The 12,248-nt window shown below is 54.0% G+C and overlaps 5 protein-coding genes across 5 annotated transcripts; all 5 read right to left on the bottom strand.

The window, feature by feature from the left end:
* Positions 1–878: 878 nt before the first annotated feature.
* On the bottom strand, positions 879–1,591 carry J4E90_006357 (uncharacterized protein; the record flags this gene model as incomplete). Its single annotated transcript, XM_051435903.1, has 2 exons — positions 879–1,357; positions 1,588–1,591. The coding sequence occupies 2 exons, from the start codon at positions 1,589–1,591 to the stop codon at positions 879–881; spliced, it is 483 nt and encodes a 160-aa protein (XP_051290761.1).
* Positions 1,592–5,541: 3,950 nt separating this feature from the next.
* J4E90_006356 (uncharacterized protein) lies at positions 5,542–6,159 on the bottom strand (the record flags this gene model as incomplete). Its single annotated transcript, XM_051435902.1, has 2 exons — positions 5,542–6,129; positions 6,154–6,159. The coding sequence occupies 2 exons, from the start codon at positions 6,157–6,159 to the stop codon at positions 5,542–5,544; spliced, it is 594 nt and encodes a 197-aa protein (XP_051290760.1).
* An 899-nt stretch (positions 6,160–7,058) lies between these two features.
* On the bottom strand, positions 7,059–9,068 carry J4E90_006355 (uncharacterized protein; the record flags this gene model as incomplete). The annotated part of the gene is made up of 1 exon (XM_051435901.1): positions 7,059–9,068. The coding sequence occupies one exon, from the start codon at positions 9,066–9,068 to the stop codon at positions 7,059–7,061; it is 2,010 nt and encodes a 669-aa protein (XP_051290759.1).
* Positions 9,069–9,281: 213 nt separating this feature from the next.
* Positions 9,282–10,076, bottom strand: J4E90_006354 (uncharacterized protein; the record flags this gene model as incomplete). The annotated part of the gene is made up of 1 exon (XM_051435900.1): positions 9,282–10,076. The coding sequence occupies one exon, from the start codon at positions 10,074–10,076 to the stop codon at positions 9,282–9,284; it is 795 nt and encodes a 264-aa protein (XP_051290758.1).
* A 1,227-nt stretch (positions 10,077–11,303) lies between these two features.
* On the bottom strand, positions 11,304–12,080 carry J4E90_006353 (uncharacterized protein; the record flags this gene model as incomplete). Its single annotated transcript, XM_051435899.1, has 2 exons — positions 11,304–11,898; positions 12,076–12,080. 2 exons carry the CDS (start codon positions 12,078–12,080, stop codon positions 11,304–11,306), a joined length of 600 nt encoding a protein of 199 aa, XP_051290757.1.
* Positions 12,081–12,248: the final 168 nt, after the last annotated feature.

Here is a 12,248-nt window from a genome sequence, read left to right as displayed (position 1 = left end):
CTGTTAAAGCCCGCGGATTATGCGCACGGATTATGCCCTCTAGATTTCCTTTCTTAGTTAGCGAACACCTACGCTATACTAAATCGAGCGCGGATTGTGCATAATCCGTCGCCTTATATTGGCTAGGTTTCTAACTATAGTAAGAATAACGTAGAATAGTATCAAGGTTAAGTTTAAGTAATAATTAAGATTCTATATATAAGTCTATCTAGATACTTATAAAGGTTTTAATATTTCTTATATAAGCTGCTTACCTAATATAGAGCTAGGCTTAATTAGGTAGAGATCGCGAGTTTAATTCTTTACATTTACTTAGAGCTAGTAGCTTTAAGCACGTTCTCTAGAGTAGATAAGTAGAGTATTTTAATTCTATTTATAATTACTTTAGATTTTTATAATAGAGTACGTTATAGAGATTTGATTTTATAGATCTAATCTACTTCTAATAACTATTCTATAGTGCGCGTAACTAACATTCGCGTAATTACGTAAAACTTAAGCACTGCGTCTCTAATACATCGTCTTAACCTTAATACATCGTCGCGACTCTAACAAACTCTTGCGAACGCGTCGCGACTGTGTCGAACTCTCGCGAACGCGACGCGAACACAAACACTCCCCGACATACTTGCTTATCGCATAGGCATCGGGACAGGGTTAACGCAACTCTGCCAGGACGAGTTGTGCGAACCGGAGACCTTAAACTCTCGTCAGCGCAGCCTCTCTCTTCATCGAAGCTACTCACATTAAAAGTCGTCGCGTACGGGTCCCAGGTAGGGTCCAGGTGCGGCGCATACTCAATTACGTTGAGCAGGTAGTTGAGTGGTTGCGCGCCGTAGAATCTGCTCAAGAGGGCGTATGTCGCATCGAGACCTTTGTCATGTCAGTAATCGCGCCGTCGACGCCTCCGCGATGCGGTCCTTCCGATTGCACATACTTGACGCGGTTCCCGACGTAGTCCAGATAGTACCGTCCTCGACCCAGCGCGCTTGCGGCACCCACGTCACGTTCGGTCCGCGCTCCGTTATCCACGCCCACCCAGACTTGTTCGTTGTCGCCTTCTTGCCGTCGAGTACACCAGCGCTCGCAAGCGTCGCTACGCCGAAGCTTACGCCGACCAGGTACTCGAGCGAAGCGAGGCGCATCTTGACAAAGTCTGCCACCCCAGTGTCGTTGTTTTGGTCTAGGGTCACAACGCCGAGCCCACCGGGAACGAAGAGGATATCGAGCGCCGGCGCGTTCTTGAAGTTGTGGGTTGCTTCTACACGAGGCGCGATGACGTGTCCGAAGTCGGTTGGCGGCATGCTGTAGTCGTCAGGGCCGTATGGCTGCATGCCAGCGGGCACAAGGCCAGTCTCTTCGGCGATGACGGAGAGGGTCATCTTGTTGAAGGCCGAGAGCTACATGGACGCTGTCAGCGCTGAGACACGAGGACTGTGAGTATCGTTGGGTTCATACAATGGTCAGCATCTCCATGGGGCCAAAAACATCCAGGAGCTCAAACCCGGGAAAGATGACCTGGAAACGGTAAGCGCATGAGGTCTATGACTTACGAAGATATACGTACGAATCCGACGGAGAGGGTACGCATGGTGTTGAGCTCGGGTGTGAAGACGGGCGATGAGCTGTTTCCTGCTTGACACACCGCCGAGGGCAGCAAACAGGAGGCGAGCGCCACAACCTGTCCAAAGAATCTGAGATTCATGATGTATCGTGAGTCCTGCGAACGAGCTAAGAGACAGTCGGCGTTTGTGATACTGAGTAACCTCCGATTCTCAACACCTGCCGAGCACGTGGCGAACAAGGTACTGTGAAAGAGTTCTTATATCCTCGCGCTCGCTGCGCACAGGCGTTTCGTCACTTCGCTACATCTATTCCACAACAGCGCCATCTCCAGTCTCGACCTAGCCGCCATGATCCTTTGAGTCTAGGCGGGCGCGGCAGACAAGCCGAAGAAAGGGAAGAGGAGACGGGACGAAGATTCCGCTCAATTGAAGCGAACGAGGGTAAGAACCTGCAGGAACTCCCTCGCCGGGCGTAAAAGAGTGCTCGTGCGGAAGGCTTACATTCAGCATCACGACAGTGCTGCCTGCGCGGATTTGAGCACGTTTGCGGAACGTGAGCGAATATGTTTCCCGTAGCGTTCAGCCACAGCGATCCGTCAAGCAGGTCGCAAACATGGCAGCTTTGCCGTGAGAACCCTTAGAAGACGATCTCTACATTGTCGTGTCGAGGTGGAGGAGGTTGTGTATCGTAAGTCTCCGGCGCCAAGGGCTTTGCCCAGGTTTGACAGCGGCCAAGCGAGCTGCCGCATGCCGACCAATCGAAGACTCACCACCTCCCCTTCTGTTACAACAAAGTTCCTTCGGCTTTGGGCGGTGTCGGGCTCGTGTTGTCAGGCAAGAAACCTCAAACATTTACGCAATACTTTCCATGGATCAGAACAGTGACTCGTGGACGGGTTCGCTCGCCCTGGAAGTTGACGAGATGCGCCACTCGCTTGCCAGGCGCGTAATCAGGAAGGGCTTTTCAGCTGAACATCGTGTTTTGGCAATGCTGGCAGCTGTCCTGCCCCGCCTTTCTCCTCTTCCTCGCTCAACCGCAAGATCATCCTCGACTTTGGGGCTCGTGGCAGCGGCACCTTGTATCGCATCAGGAACGCATCGCTGTCGCGCGACAAACGCGCAGCGACACCCACTTCGCGCGCCATTGTCACTCACTCGCGATGTCCGGCGCTCCACCGGCGCTCCCTCCCCGGCCTCAGAAGCCGGTGCCTCCACCATCTGGCTGGACCGAACACATGTTCTACACGAACGGATCGCCCACACCCGCGTTCGAGGCGTTGATGAAGCAGTTCTTCGCGAAGCTTGATCCCAGAGGCACCGGGTACATAACGCCAGAGGCATTCTCGAGTTTCGCAGAGGTATCGCGCTGCCCGGATCCTGACAATATTTGTAAGTACTCTGCTACGCGCGGGCGAACAGTTCACTGTACGCAGGTTGCGCAAGAACGACTGCTGACTCTCCCGTGTTTTGACGGTAGGGAAGAGAAGTCTTACCCATGGCGGCATGTTCGCGAAAGAAGACATGGCAGACTATGAGTTCAAAAACGTGATGGAAGGCTTCTTCTTCGACCACAAGGTCGTGACGCGCAATCCGGGCGCGCCGCAGCTACCATACGGCGGTATGCCTCTGCTCAGCTTGGCCGGATTCACAGATTGGATTGGATTCAGTTGCGCGGCGCATCCCGACGGCATCTTTGTGGTCCCTGGGTTGAATAACGCGCTGCGGGTTTACAATGTCTGGCCGGAGCGTGGGCCCTTACCGCGATACGTCTTTCCTCCATGTCGACCAATCGAGGTACAGCAGCGCATGGATCAAGCGACACAGCGTTGCAATATGAACGCGCAGCAGAAGCTCAGAGCGACTCAGTTGGAGGCTGAGATTAAGGCGCAGGGCCGAGAGCATGCCATTGATCTGGTGAGTGATACGTATCGAGTCTATCGGTACTATTGAGATTGTAACGCGAGCGTGTGTGGTATGTTCTTCCCTTTGCCCTTCTCATTCTTCGTCCCGCAACTCAGTAGTTCCATAATGCCGTCGTATAGCAGATCAAATACATTCCTCCTTGTTGTACTCCAAGGCTTCGCATGGTCATCGAGTAGCCGCAAGCTCCGACGGCGGCACATGCGGCGATGGAAGTTCCTGCGACCAAGTTGGGGTGTTGTTGTATGACTTTGTATCCCGGTCACCTGCGTGATGCGCCACTGCAACACCAGGTGGCTTCTCGTACTGCTGCGCTTCAGCTTCGGGTTGATAACTCATCCTGGTATTCATGTCCTTCGTCTTGCGACGGTTACGGTAGAATAAGAATGCCGCTGCTGCGACAAACAATGCGCCCACCGCGACACCAGCACCGATACCAGCCTTGGCGCCAGTCGATAGGCCGCCGCCGCTATTTACACCTGCTGCGGTAGCATCGGTCGGCCCTGTGGGCGTGGGTGTCGACGGGATCGATGGTACTGTGCTAGCAGGGCTCGAGATTGCGGTCGTAGATGACATCGGCATTGGCATTGGCGTTGGCGAAGATGATGTTTCGGGGTTCAACGCTACAGTCGAAGACAACGCGAATATCGATGCGGCTTGAGAAGAGGTGGCGGAGGTAACGCCTATCGTGGCACCCCCGATATTACCGGCGCCCGCTTCTTCGATCGAAAGTATGCACCCTGCGGGAAGAGACCAGTCATCAAATTGTCGGGACAGGTAGATTGGCGACCATTCTTTGGTTCCGTTCTGATTGATATCTAAGCTGAAGGCTGGATTCAATGTTAGCGAAGTTGCGATGATAAGAGAGGCTGTGATGGATCGCACTTTCTCCCTGCCCTGCTTCGATGTCGCCTCGTTCATAGCATTGGATCACGAGGGTATTCGCAAAGGTCGACCACCAGTCTACATTCACTGAGTCATCGACATTGAGGACCACATGATGCTCCTCGCGCGGATAGTTGAAGGCGCCTGACATATCCAGACGCTGTCGGCGTTGCAAGCTGAACGAAGGGTAGAGATAGAGAAAGTGGAGAGTCGAACGGAAAGGTTGTTGTACGCCAGTGCAGCAGCTGCAGCAGCAGCTTTGTAGAAGCCTGCGATCCGCCTATCTCTACCTCGCATATATCTAGCTTTATTGCCAGCAAGTCTTTTGCAGCCTCGAACGATAGCGCGCGAATCCCGAGGCGAAGTGGCGTGAGGCTGAGAGCGCAGTGTAGCGAAATGGCCCCCATTCAGCATACTAACGAATGTACAAGGGAGTTTGTTTTTCGCGATTACGAAAGGAGAGCGACGCCATGTTGAAGCCACAAGCAACCGACATGCCATGTTCTGTCGTTGCCATTATGTGGAGTGGGTCCACGATGCAGCACGATGCGGAACATTACGCCGCAGGCCTGGGCACGGTGGTAGAAGTTGGGGCGGTTTCGCGCATCGTCAAGCTGGCATACGCCGTTGATCTATGATACCGAGTTTCGTCACATCGTGAGTCCAGGTGGATTGGCGCAAGAGTCATTTTGGGCGTTCGTTGTTGAGGGGAGCTCAAGATTGCTTCTGCGAGGCTGAGCCGTAGCCGAAAACGCGGGTGGTGCCACCTCACACATGGGCTGCGCCATACACTTGGCATCATCGCTAATTGGCGGGCTTCAGAAGCACAGCAATCCAGACATGGCTTCTGGGCTTCACGCTCGAGCCCGAGTCTTTTTGAGAGAAACCTTGGGCACGCGCGTTGCGGGGGTTGGAGAGTCGGAGATGGTGGTTGACCAGGGCTGCTGTCGCATCGTGTGGGGTTCACACACGCGTCTGAAGAGTGGTGAGAGGCATTCCCAGTCGAACTGACTACACTTTCCGCTTCCATTGTGTAGTCATGACCATGAGGGATGTGCAAGCGGAGCAATTGAACGAACGACAACAGGGTAGTATTATGACACAGAACTAGTCAAGAGACCCTGCGAATGCGACGCGCAATACTAGCAGCCGTTAAACCCTAAGCGCACGTCTAGGAAAGCTGCACCGGTACCTGCGGCGAAGAATGAACCTGCGACATTGTAGCCTCGCTGTACGGCCTCTCGTATCCATTGCTTCCATGAGGCGCGACCGCAACACCCGGAGGCTTGTTGAATTGTTCGGCCTGAGATTGGTAGCTAAGTCGTGCGTTGAGGTCTTTTAGCTTGCGATGGTTGCGGTAGAACAGGTATGCAGCCGCCGCGACAAGCAACGCGGAAACACCAATACCGGCGCCGATGCCAGCCTTCGCTCCTGTGGACAGGCCAGCACTGTCGCTCGAGGTTGTGGTGACGACTGGGTTGGTGGGCGTCACGGTTGGCGGTGCTGTATTGCCTGTGTTGGCGGGGGTTGATGCGGTGCCCGAGGCCGGCGCGCTTGTCGTGGTCCGCTCATACGTGACGGTCGACGACAAAGCAAAGATCGATGCGGGCTGAGTTGCAACGGAGCTTATGGTGACTGAAGAGGCGTAGATAGTCGTGGTTCCACCTCTCTCATAGAACTTGATACCGCACTCGACAGGCTCGCTCCAATCTTTCACGTCCTGCTCCAGCATTGGCAGCGACAGATCTTGCGTGCCATTCTGCGGAATGTCGTACTCGTATACTAACATCTCGTCAGGTCAAACATGATCTTGAAGATATGTTGTGAGGGCCGCACTGTAACCTAGATCTGGGTTGTTGTCGTTCTCATAGCACCAGAACTGCAGTCGCTCGGCAAATGTTGACCACCACGACACCTCCACCTTGTCATTGACATTGACATAGAGTGGAACGATCGGATAGTAGAAGTCTCCAGACATGTCGGAGAAGTTTTTGTGCGGATCTTCCGGTACGAGGCAAAGTGTCGCGATCTAGAGCTGAAGCAGGCAGGGCAAGCGGGCAGCCGTCAGCAAGTGCAAGGGGCATACCTTTATACTTACGCGCAGCAAACCTATCTTCGGTTTCTCGTACGCTAACAGCAGCCTGGGCCGACTATTGCGAATCACGATGCGAAGTGGCGCAAAGCTGTGGTATCATACAGCGAAATGGCCCCCGATCGACACACGCTTGATGCCCAGGGACTATTTTCACTTCGCGCAACGAATAAAATGACTGTCAGGCGCAATGACATGGCCATGTGACCTGTGATACGACACTTCGTCAATAGCTGCGGGAAGTGGAATTCTCTATCGCAGTGTTGTCGATTGGCGGACAGCCTGGTGCGGGAAAGAAAGTCGCGAGCCCTGGACGAAGTCTAGAAGAGTTGCAGCGTCGTCGCAAGTCTTGAAAGCAAGAGAATATAGAAGGATATGAGCTTTAGCGACATGATGGGTTGCGCTCGAAATATCCTGATGGTGAGATGTTTCGGGTCATCTGGGTGGGCAATAGGTGCACCAACACTGACAAGGCTGAAGTTGGACCAGAAGGCTGAGCTACAGCAGAGGCACCGATTACCTTGCATGCGCTGTGCCGCTCGCTGAGCTCCTTCTTCTACCGACATATCACGCGCGTGAGAAAAAGCTGCAACGACTCAGACTAGCCTCAACCGACGTACGTTGAGCGTCCCGCTCTTCAGCTCGTCTGCGATCTCGCCATTCATTTGGCCATGTACAAAGCCCTCGCCGACAACCTGCCACGCAGCTTGCAAAGCCACTTTCCGCAGGACAAGCGGGATGCTGCATCCGAACAAGATAGCCACGACATCGCCCGGCCTTGCGCGACACGGCGCCATGCCAACGTAGCCTTGTTCGGTGACCATCAGCCGGCGCGCTTTCTTCCGCACAGTATCGTGGAAGCGTGAGAGAAAGGTATCGAGCTTGTCGTTCATCTGATGTACGGGATGCGACGGTGGCCGATGCAGTGTTGGGGCAGGTGAAGAAAATTTGGTGGGTATCTGTCGGACTATGTCTTCGAGCGACATGTTGCCGAACATCACATGACGGTTGCGCTCAAACCATGTTGCAAAGCTCCAGTCGACAGGATCGCCGTCAACACAGGCATGACAGAGGAAGAGGAAGTCGCTGATGTAGTGCGATGGCGCCTGGAAGCAGAGGTATTTGTCTCGACGGTCGATAACCAAGGACCGCGCTATAGCTTCAAGCCACTCAGCAGGCTGCTTTGCGACTCGCGAAGCACTATGCTGGTATTCTTGCGACTGCATCAAGTCATGACCGGCCTCGCGGCAGACAAAGCTCTCGCATCGCAATTCGCGCTCGTCAAGCCCGCCGAGCCCGTGAATAGTGTCCAACACGACACCGTTGCAGTGGAGTTCCTTCAAGTCCTCGGAAAATGAAACATCTGCTTCTTTCCTCAGTGTCTCTCCAGGAGCATCGTAGATTGCTTTCCAGCGTGTTGATCGTAGCGGTCTGAAGTTTCCAATGTGCTCACACGCACTTTGGCTTGCCATCAGCGGCACAGGCGAAGCGAAGTCGATTGTCGTCCTCCAGTCCGGAGACCAGGTAGGCACAGGATCTTCGACACCGGGGTCGCTGACTGCGGCGTTAGGACAGAACAAATGCGCGAAGCAGACGATATCCAGGGACCGATGGACGGTCCAGAAGGAGCGAACGAGTCGTGCAAATTGGTGCGCAATACTGGTGGTATATTCGGCAGGTCCGATGAGCGCTCGGTCTTGTTCAGTGATCAAACCTAGCACGGAGTAAATGCGATCTCTACTGTCGGTGGCGGAGTGATTACCCAGGTACGCCATGATGGCGATCAGGTTGATGCCGATCGAGGCTGGCTTGGTGTGCCATTGATGAATGCGGCGGCGATTGAAGGCTCCATCAAAGAGCTTTCGCGGAACAAGCTCGTGTTCAAAGTCCTTGCTGATGGTGCTGCAAAGGAAGATGCTATAGATGGCGCTTTTGAATCTTCCGCGACTGATACTATCCACGCCACAGTAGAGTTTCGCCTCCTTTGGCAAGACAAACTCTTGTAACGTCCAGACCCTTGTCCACCACGGCCTGGCGAGAAGATTACTGACGGCGGCACACTTATCGGTGAACTCTGGGTTCTCGAGTTTCTTGCGCATGGCAAGGTCGTCCCCATTGAACCCGATCTGCAAGGTGGACAGGTAGTGCATGAAGTCGATGGCATCGGTGCAGTCGCTACCGTCTTCTTTCTCCTCACCCAGCCAGACTATTGCTCGCCTGGCTCTTTTGTAGATGTCTGCCATGATGCGCACCTGTTTCTCGCGTTCGCTGGGATCATCCAAGTTGATGCACAGCGAGTCAATCCACCACCAGTCTGTGGTCTTGAAGTCGCCATGGCGGGTGACCATGTGAATAAATGGTACCAGGCTGTTTAGTATGGGTAGTCCTCCGGTCTTCAGATTAATCTTTGCACCTTTGTACTTGCGCTCGCCCCACACATAGCTGGCTGTGTAATAATGAGGGGCGCTGGCGATGGCGAACTTCTGCAGCTTGCCAACGAAGACGCCATCTTCTGGCTGCGAGAACCGGAGAAGACGAATAGAGCTCTCATCGACGGGTTCTGGGAAGACTGTGGTTCTGACTGGCGGTCGCGCGTCAAGTTCCATAGGTGTGCATGCTGCGAGATGGTAGGTGGGACGGTGTGCATGGCCGCGGGAGTGGCTGGATTGACGCCCCGCTTAAGCTCGGTCTTGGCGGCTGACCCAAGCCCTTGCACCTCGAAAGCCGCGCAACGACATCGGAACAGCGGAACAGAGCAGTTTTTCGACCGAGAGCAGTACAGCTTCGACTGGGCATCTTTAAACTACATACCGCCGCTCTCACATGTCAAGTATCCTGGTCCACTCACCCGTTCTTTCAACGTCCTGCAGCGCACTCTTACTGGCAACCCAATTCTGTCCCTTAGTCCTATCATACCAGACCCTTAACACCCCATGTTCGGCCACCCAATCGAGACCATACATCTCCTGCATATACTCCACCTGGGCCATGATGCAGAGGTCCGCTAATGTGACGTTTGCGCCATCACCACTCAAACTTTCGCTCTTGTTGCCAACCACGTCTCCTTGTATCCGAGCCTCCAACCGCGACAAGAGCATGTGGAACTTGCCACGCGCATGCTTTGCCGCGCTCTCACTCATCTCACCCTCTGTCAAGCCCGACCAGGACAACGTGTTCGGATCCGAATGTACAAGCGCGACGTTGCTCCAAGTGATGACATCGGAGAGCAGGCTCAAGATGTCTCTCGTCCGAGCCCGTTGTTGGATGGTTGCGCCCCTCACGTCCAGATACCCATTGTCCACGCTGAAGACTTCTTCGAAGTACTCCATTATCGCATTCGACTCGTATATCCAGAAGATTGTGCCATCGGCGTATGTGATGCGCAGTGCCGGCACCGAGGTTCCGGTAGGACGGGCTTCGAGGCCGGGGTGGGGGACGAGGTCTGGCGTCGGCGCATCTTTGTCAAGAAAGATGGGGATAAGACGTATGTTCTTCTCGTGAAGCATCGAGGACGTAATGTTCTTTGCGCGGAGGTAGTAGATGATCCGGCGCGGGAACAGGCCCGTCGGCCAGAGCCAGACGGTTGTTTCATGCTGCTGGTTCTGCGACGACATGGTAAGTTGGGAAGGGTGAAGTTGTAGAGTGACCAGACTCATGCGCGTGCCGCATCTTTGGTTTGGCTTCGTGATACGTATATATACATCCCTACATGTACAGGATGGTCAAAAGGAACGGAAACTTTTCGCATACTTCAGGGATTCTGCCGACGTTGAGCCATCTCGAGGGCTGATTACTGTAATGTTTCCGAAGGTTGTCCACCGCGACGCATCATTCCGGAGACTTGAACAAGTCGCCGGGTGCTGGTGTAAAATGATGTCTTCCGATCATAGTGTCAGAATTCCCGTCGGTTGATACCGCAACAGGTTAGGTAAATGCGGACATCTCACGGCCAGCATCGGAATGCGCACAGGTGGTGGATGGAGTGCAGGAGGTGAGACGGCGCGCGAAAGCTCGGGCAAGGGCGGTCGAACCCGTTACGCGCTAATCCTTGGCGGCCCTCATCACGCCCGCACGCCCGCCCGCAGCAACACGACGTATCACAACACACCATTGTGTTGAGACAAACCGTCTGTCCATTCCACCCTACTCTTCCTCATCCAGTGCTGCACGAAGACGCGCAATGCGTGAGGCTTGATGTCAGCAGTCGCTTCGTCATCCCTGCGCAATGTTTCTTGCCATGCCGATCCAATCTCGTGTTCATCACCAGGAATACTGCCTACAACGCTTTCGTGCTACACCAACACGATGTCACATGATTAACAGCTATATCGCTACTCTACACGTCTGCCTCAATCCCACTCACACATAAGCCAACCCCTCCAAATCAATCTCCTCCCTCCTCCGCCTAAACCTCAGCCTATTCCCTTTCCTCAGCGCCTCCGTCTCGCCAAACAAGAACCTCGATTCCAGATCCGTCCCCTCCGCCAACTGCCAATCGTACTTGAGCAGCAAATGGCACAGGGCAATCTTCATCTCATTCGCAGCGAAGAACCTGCCTGGGCAGCCCTGTGCGCCATGTCCAAATGACAGATTACTGGGACCGGTGGAAACGAGATGCGCTTGGCTGACTGTGGTGCGGTCGGTGCTGGTGCGCATGCGCTGGTAGCGGTATATGTCGTATCTGTGTGGATCGGGGTAGACGTTGGGGTCTGACATGTTGAAGCCGTCGACGGCGATTTGCTCGCCTTTTTTGATGACGAGACCGGAGGGGAGGACGACGGTGCGTTGGGCTTGACGGCGCATTGTTACTGGGGCAGGGTCAGTTTGGGGTTCTTCCCCTGTCATCGAGTGGACGACTTACGGAATGCAGCAGGCCTGTACCGTTGCGACTCCTTCAGCGCGCTGTCCATCAACGTGAGATTTGCGAGCGCCGCTTTGGTCAGCCCGTCGGCTGTTAGTACCCTCACGATTTCCTCCCTTAATGCCGCAACGTAGTGTGGTTCGTTCGCCAGCAAGGTTATAGCATGCGTTAGCAGCTCGCTGGTTGTATGTATCGCTACGAACGATAGCGCGATCTGGAAGAGAGCTGGGTCGTACCCTTTCCCGCCGCTCTTCTGCTCGAACCAATCGATCATGTCGTTGAAAACAGGTTCCGGTTTGCCGTTTCTCCTAGCTTCGGCTTTTAGAGCTCGACGTTCGGCGAGAAGAGGTGTAAGGATTGCGCGGCATGTGGCTCCGTGTTTGAAGACGTCCTTTGCTTCGGAGGAGAACCAGGGGACGAGGAACTTCAGCGAGGATGGGAGGGCTGTCATCTTGAGAATCATGGTGAAGCTTGCTACCGTGTAGGCCTTGGAAGCTTCGAGCCACGCCGTGTTGCGGCACATGGTGTCGCCGAGGAAGACCCTGGTGGAGAGACGGGCGATCAGTTGGAGAATGCTGTCTGCTATAACGGTTTCTCTCCATTCTGCTAGGTGGTTAGCTCGTAATGCTTATTTGAGACGAATAGCAAAGTCATCTCACCCGTATCTTGGCCGAATATCACGTCGAGAGCATGACTGGCTTCTTCCGAGAGAGGCTTTGTTAAGAAGTCTTAAAGAGTCCCGTTAGCTTCACATCATACTTGTAGTCGTTTGCTTCTTACTTAGGTATTTGGTAAGTTGGTCCTTCACTACGTTTTGTACAAGTCTTTGTTCGTGGAGCAAGACGGCATACATTTCGAAGCCGGAAACGTGTCCCGAGAAGTTCTTTTCTATTGCCTGTGCAAAACTAAGATCCATGCTGTTACG

Source organism: Alternaria incomplexa, assembly GCF_024043165.1.
Source record: "Alternaria incomplexa strain BMP 0042 chromosome Unknown scaffold_8, whole genome shotgun sequence".
NCBI classification, from domain to species: Eukaryota; Fungi; Ascomycota; class Dothideomycetes; order Pleosporales; family Pleosporaceae; genus Alternaria; species Alternaria incomplexa.
This window is presented reverse-complemented; position numbering and strand designations above follow the sequence as displayed.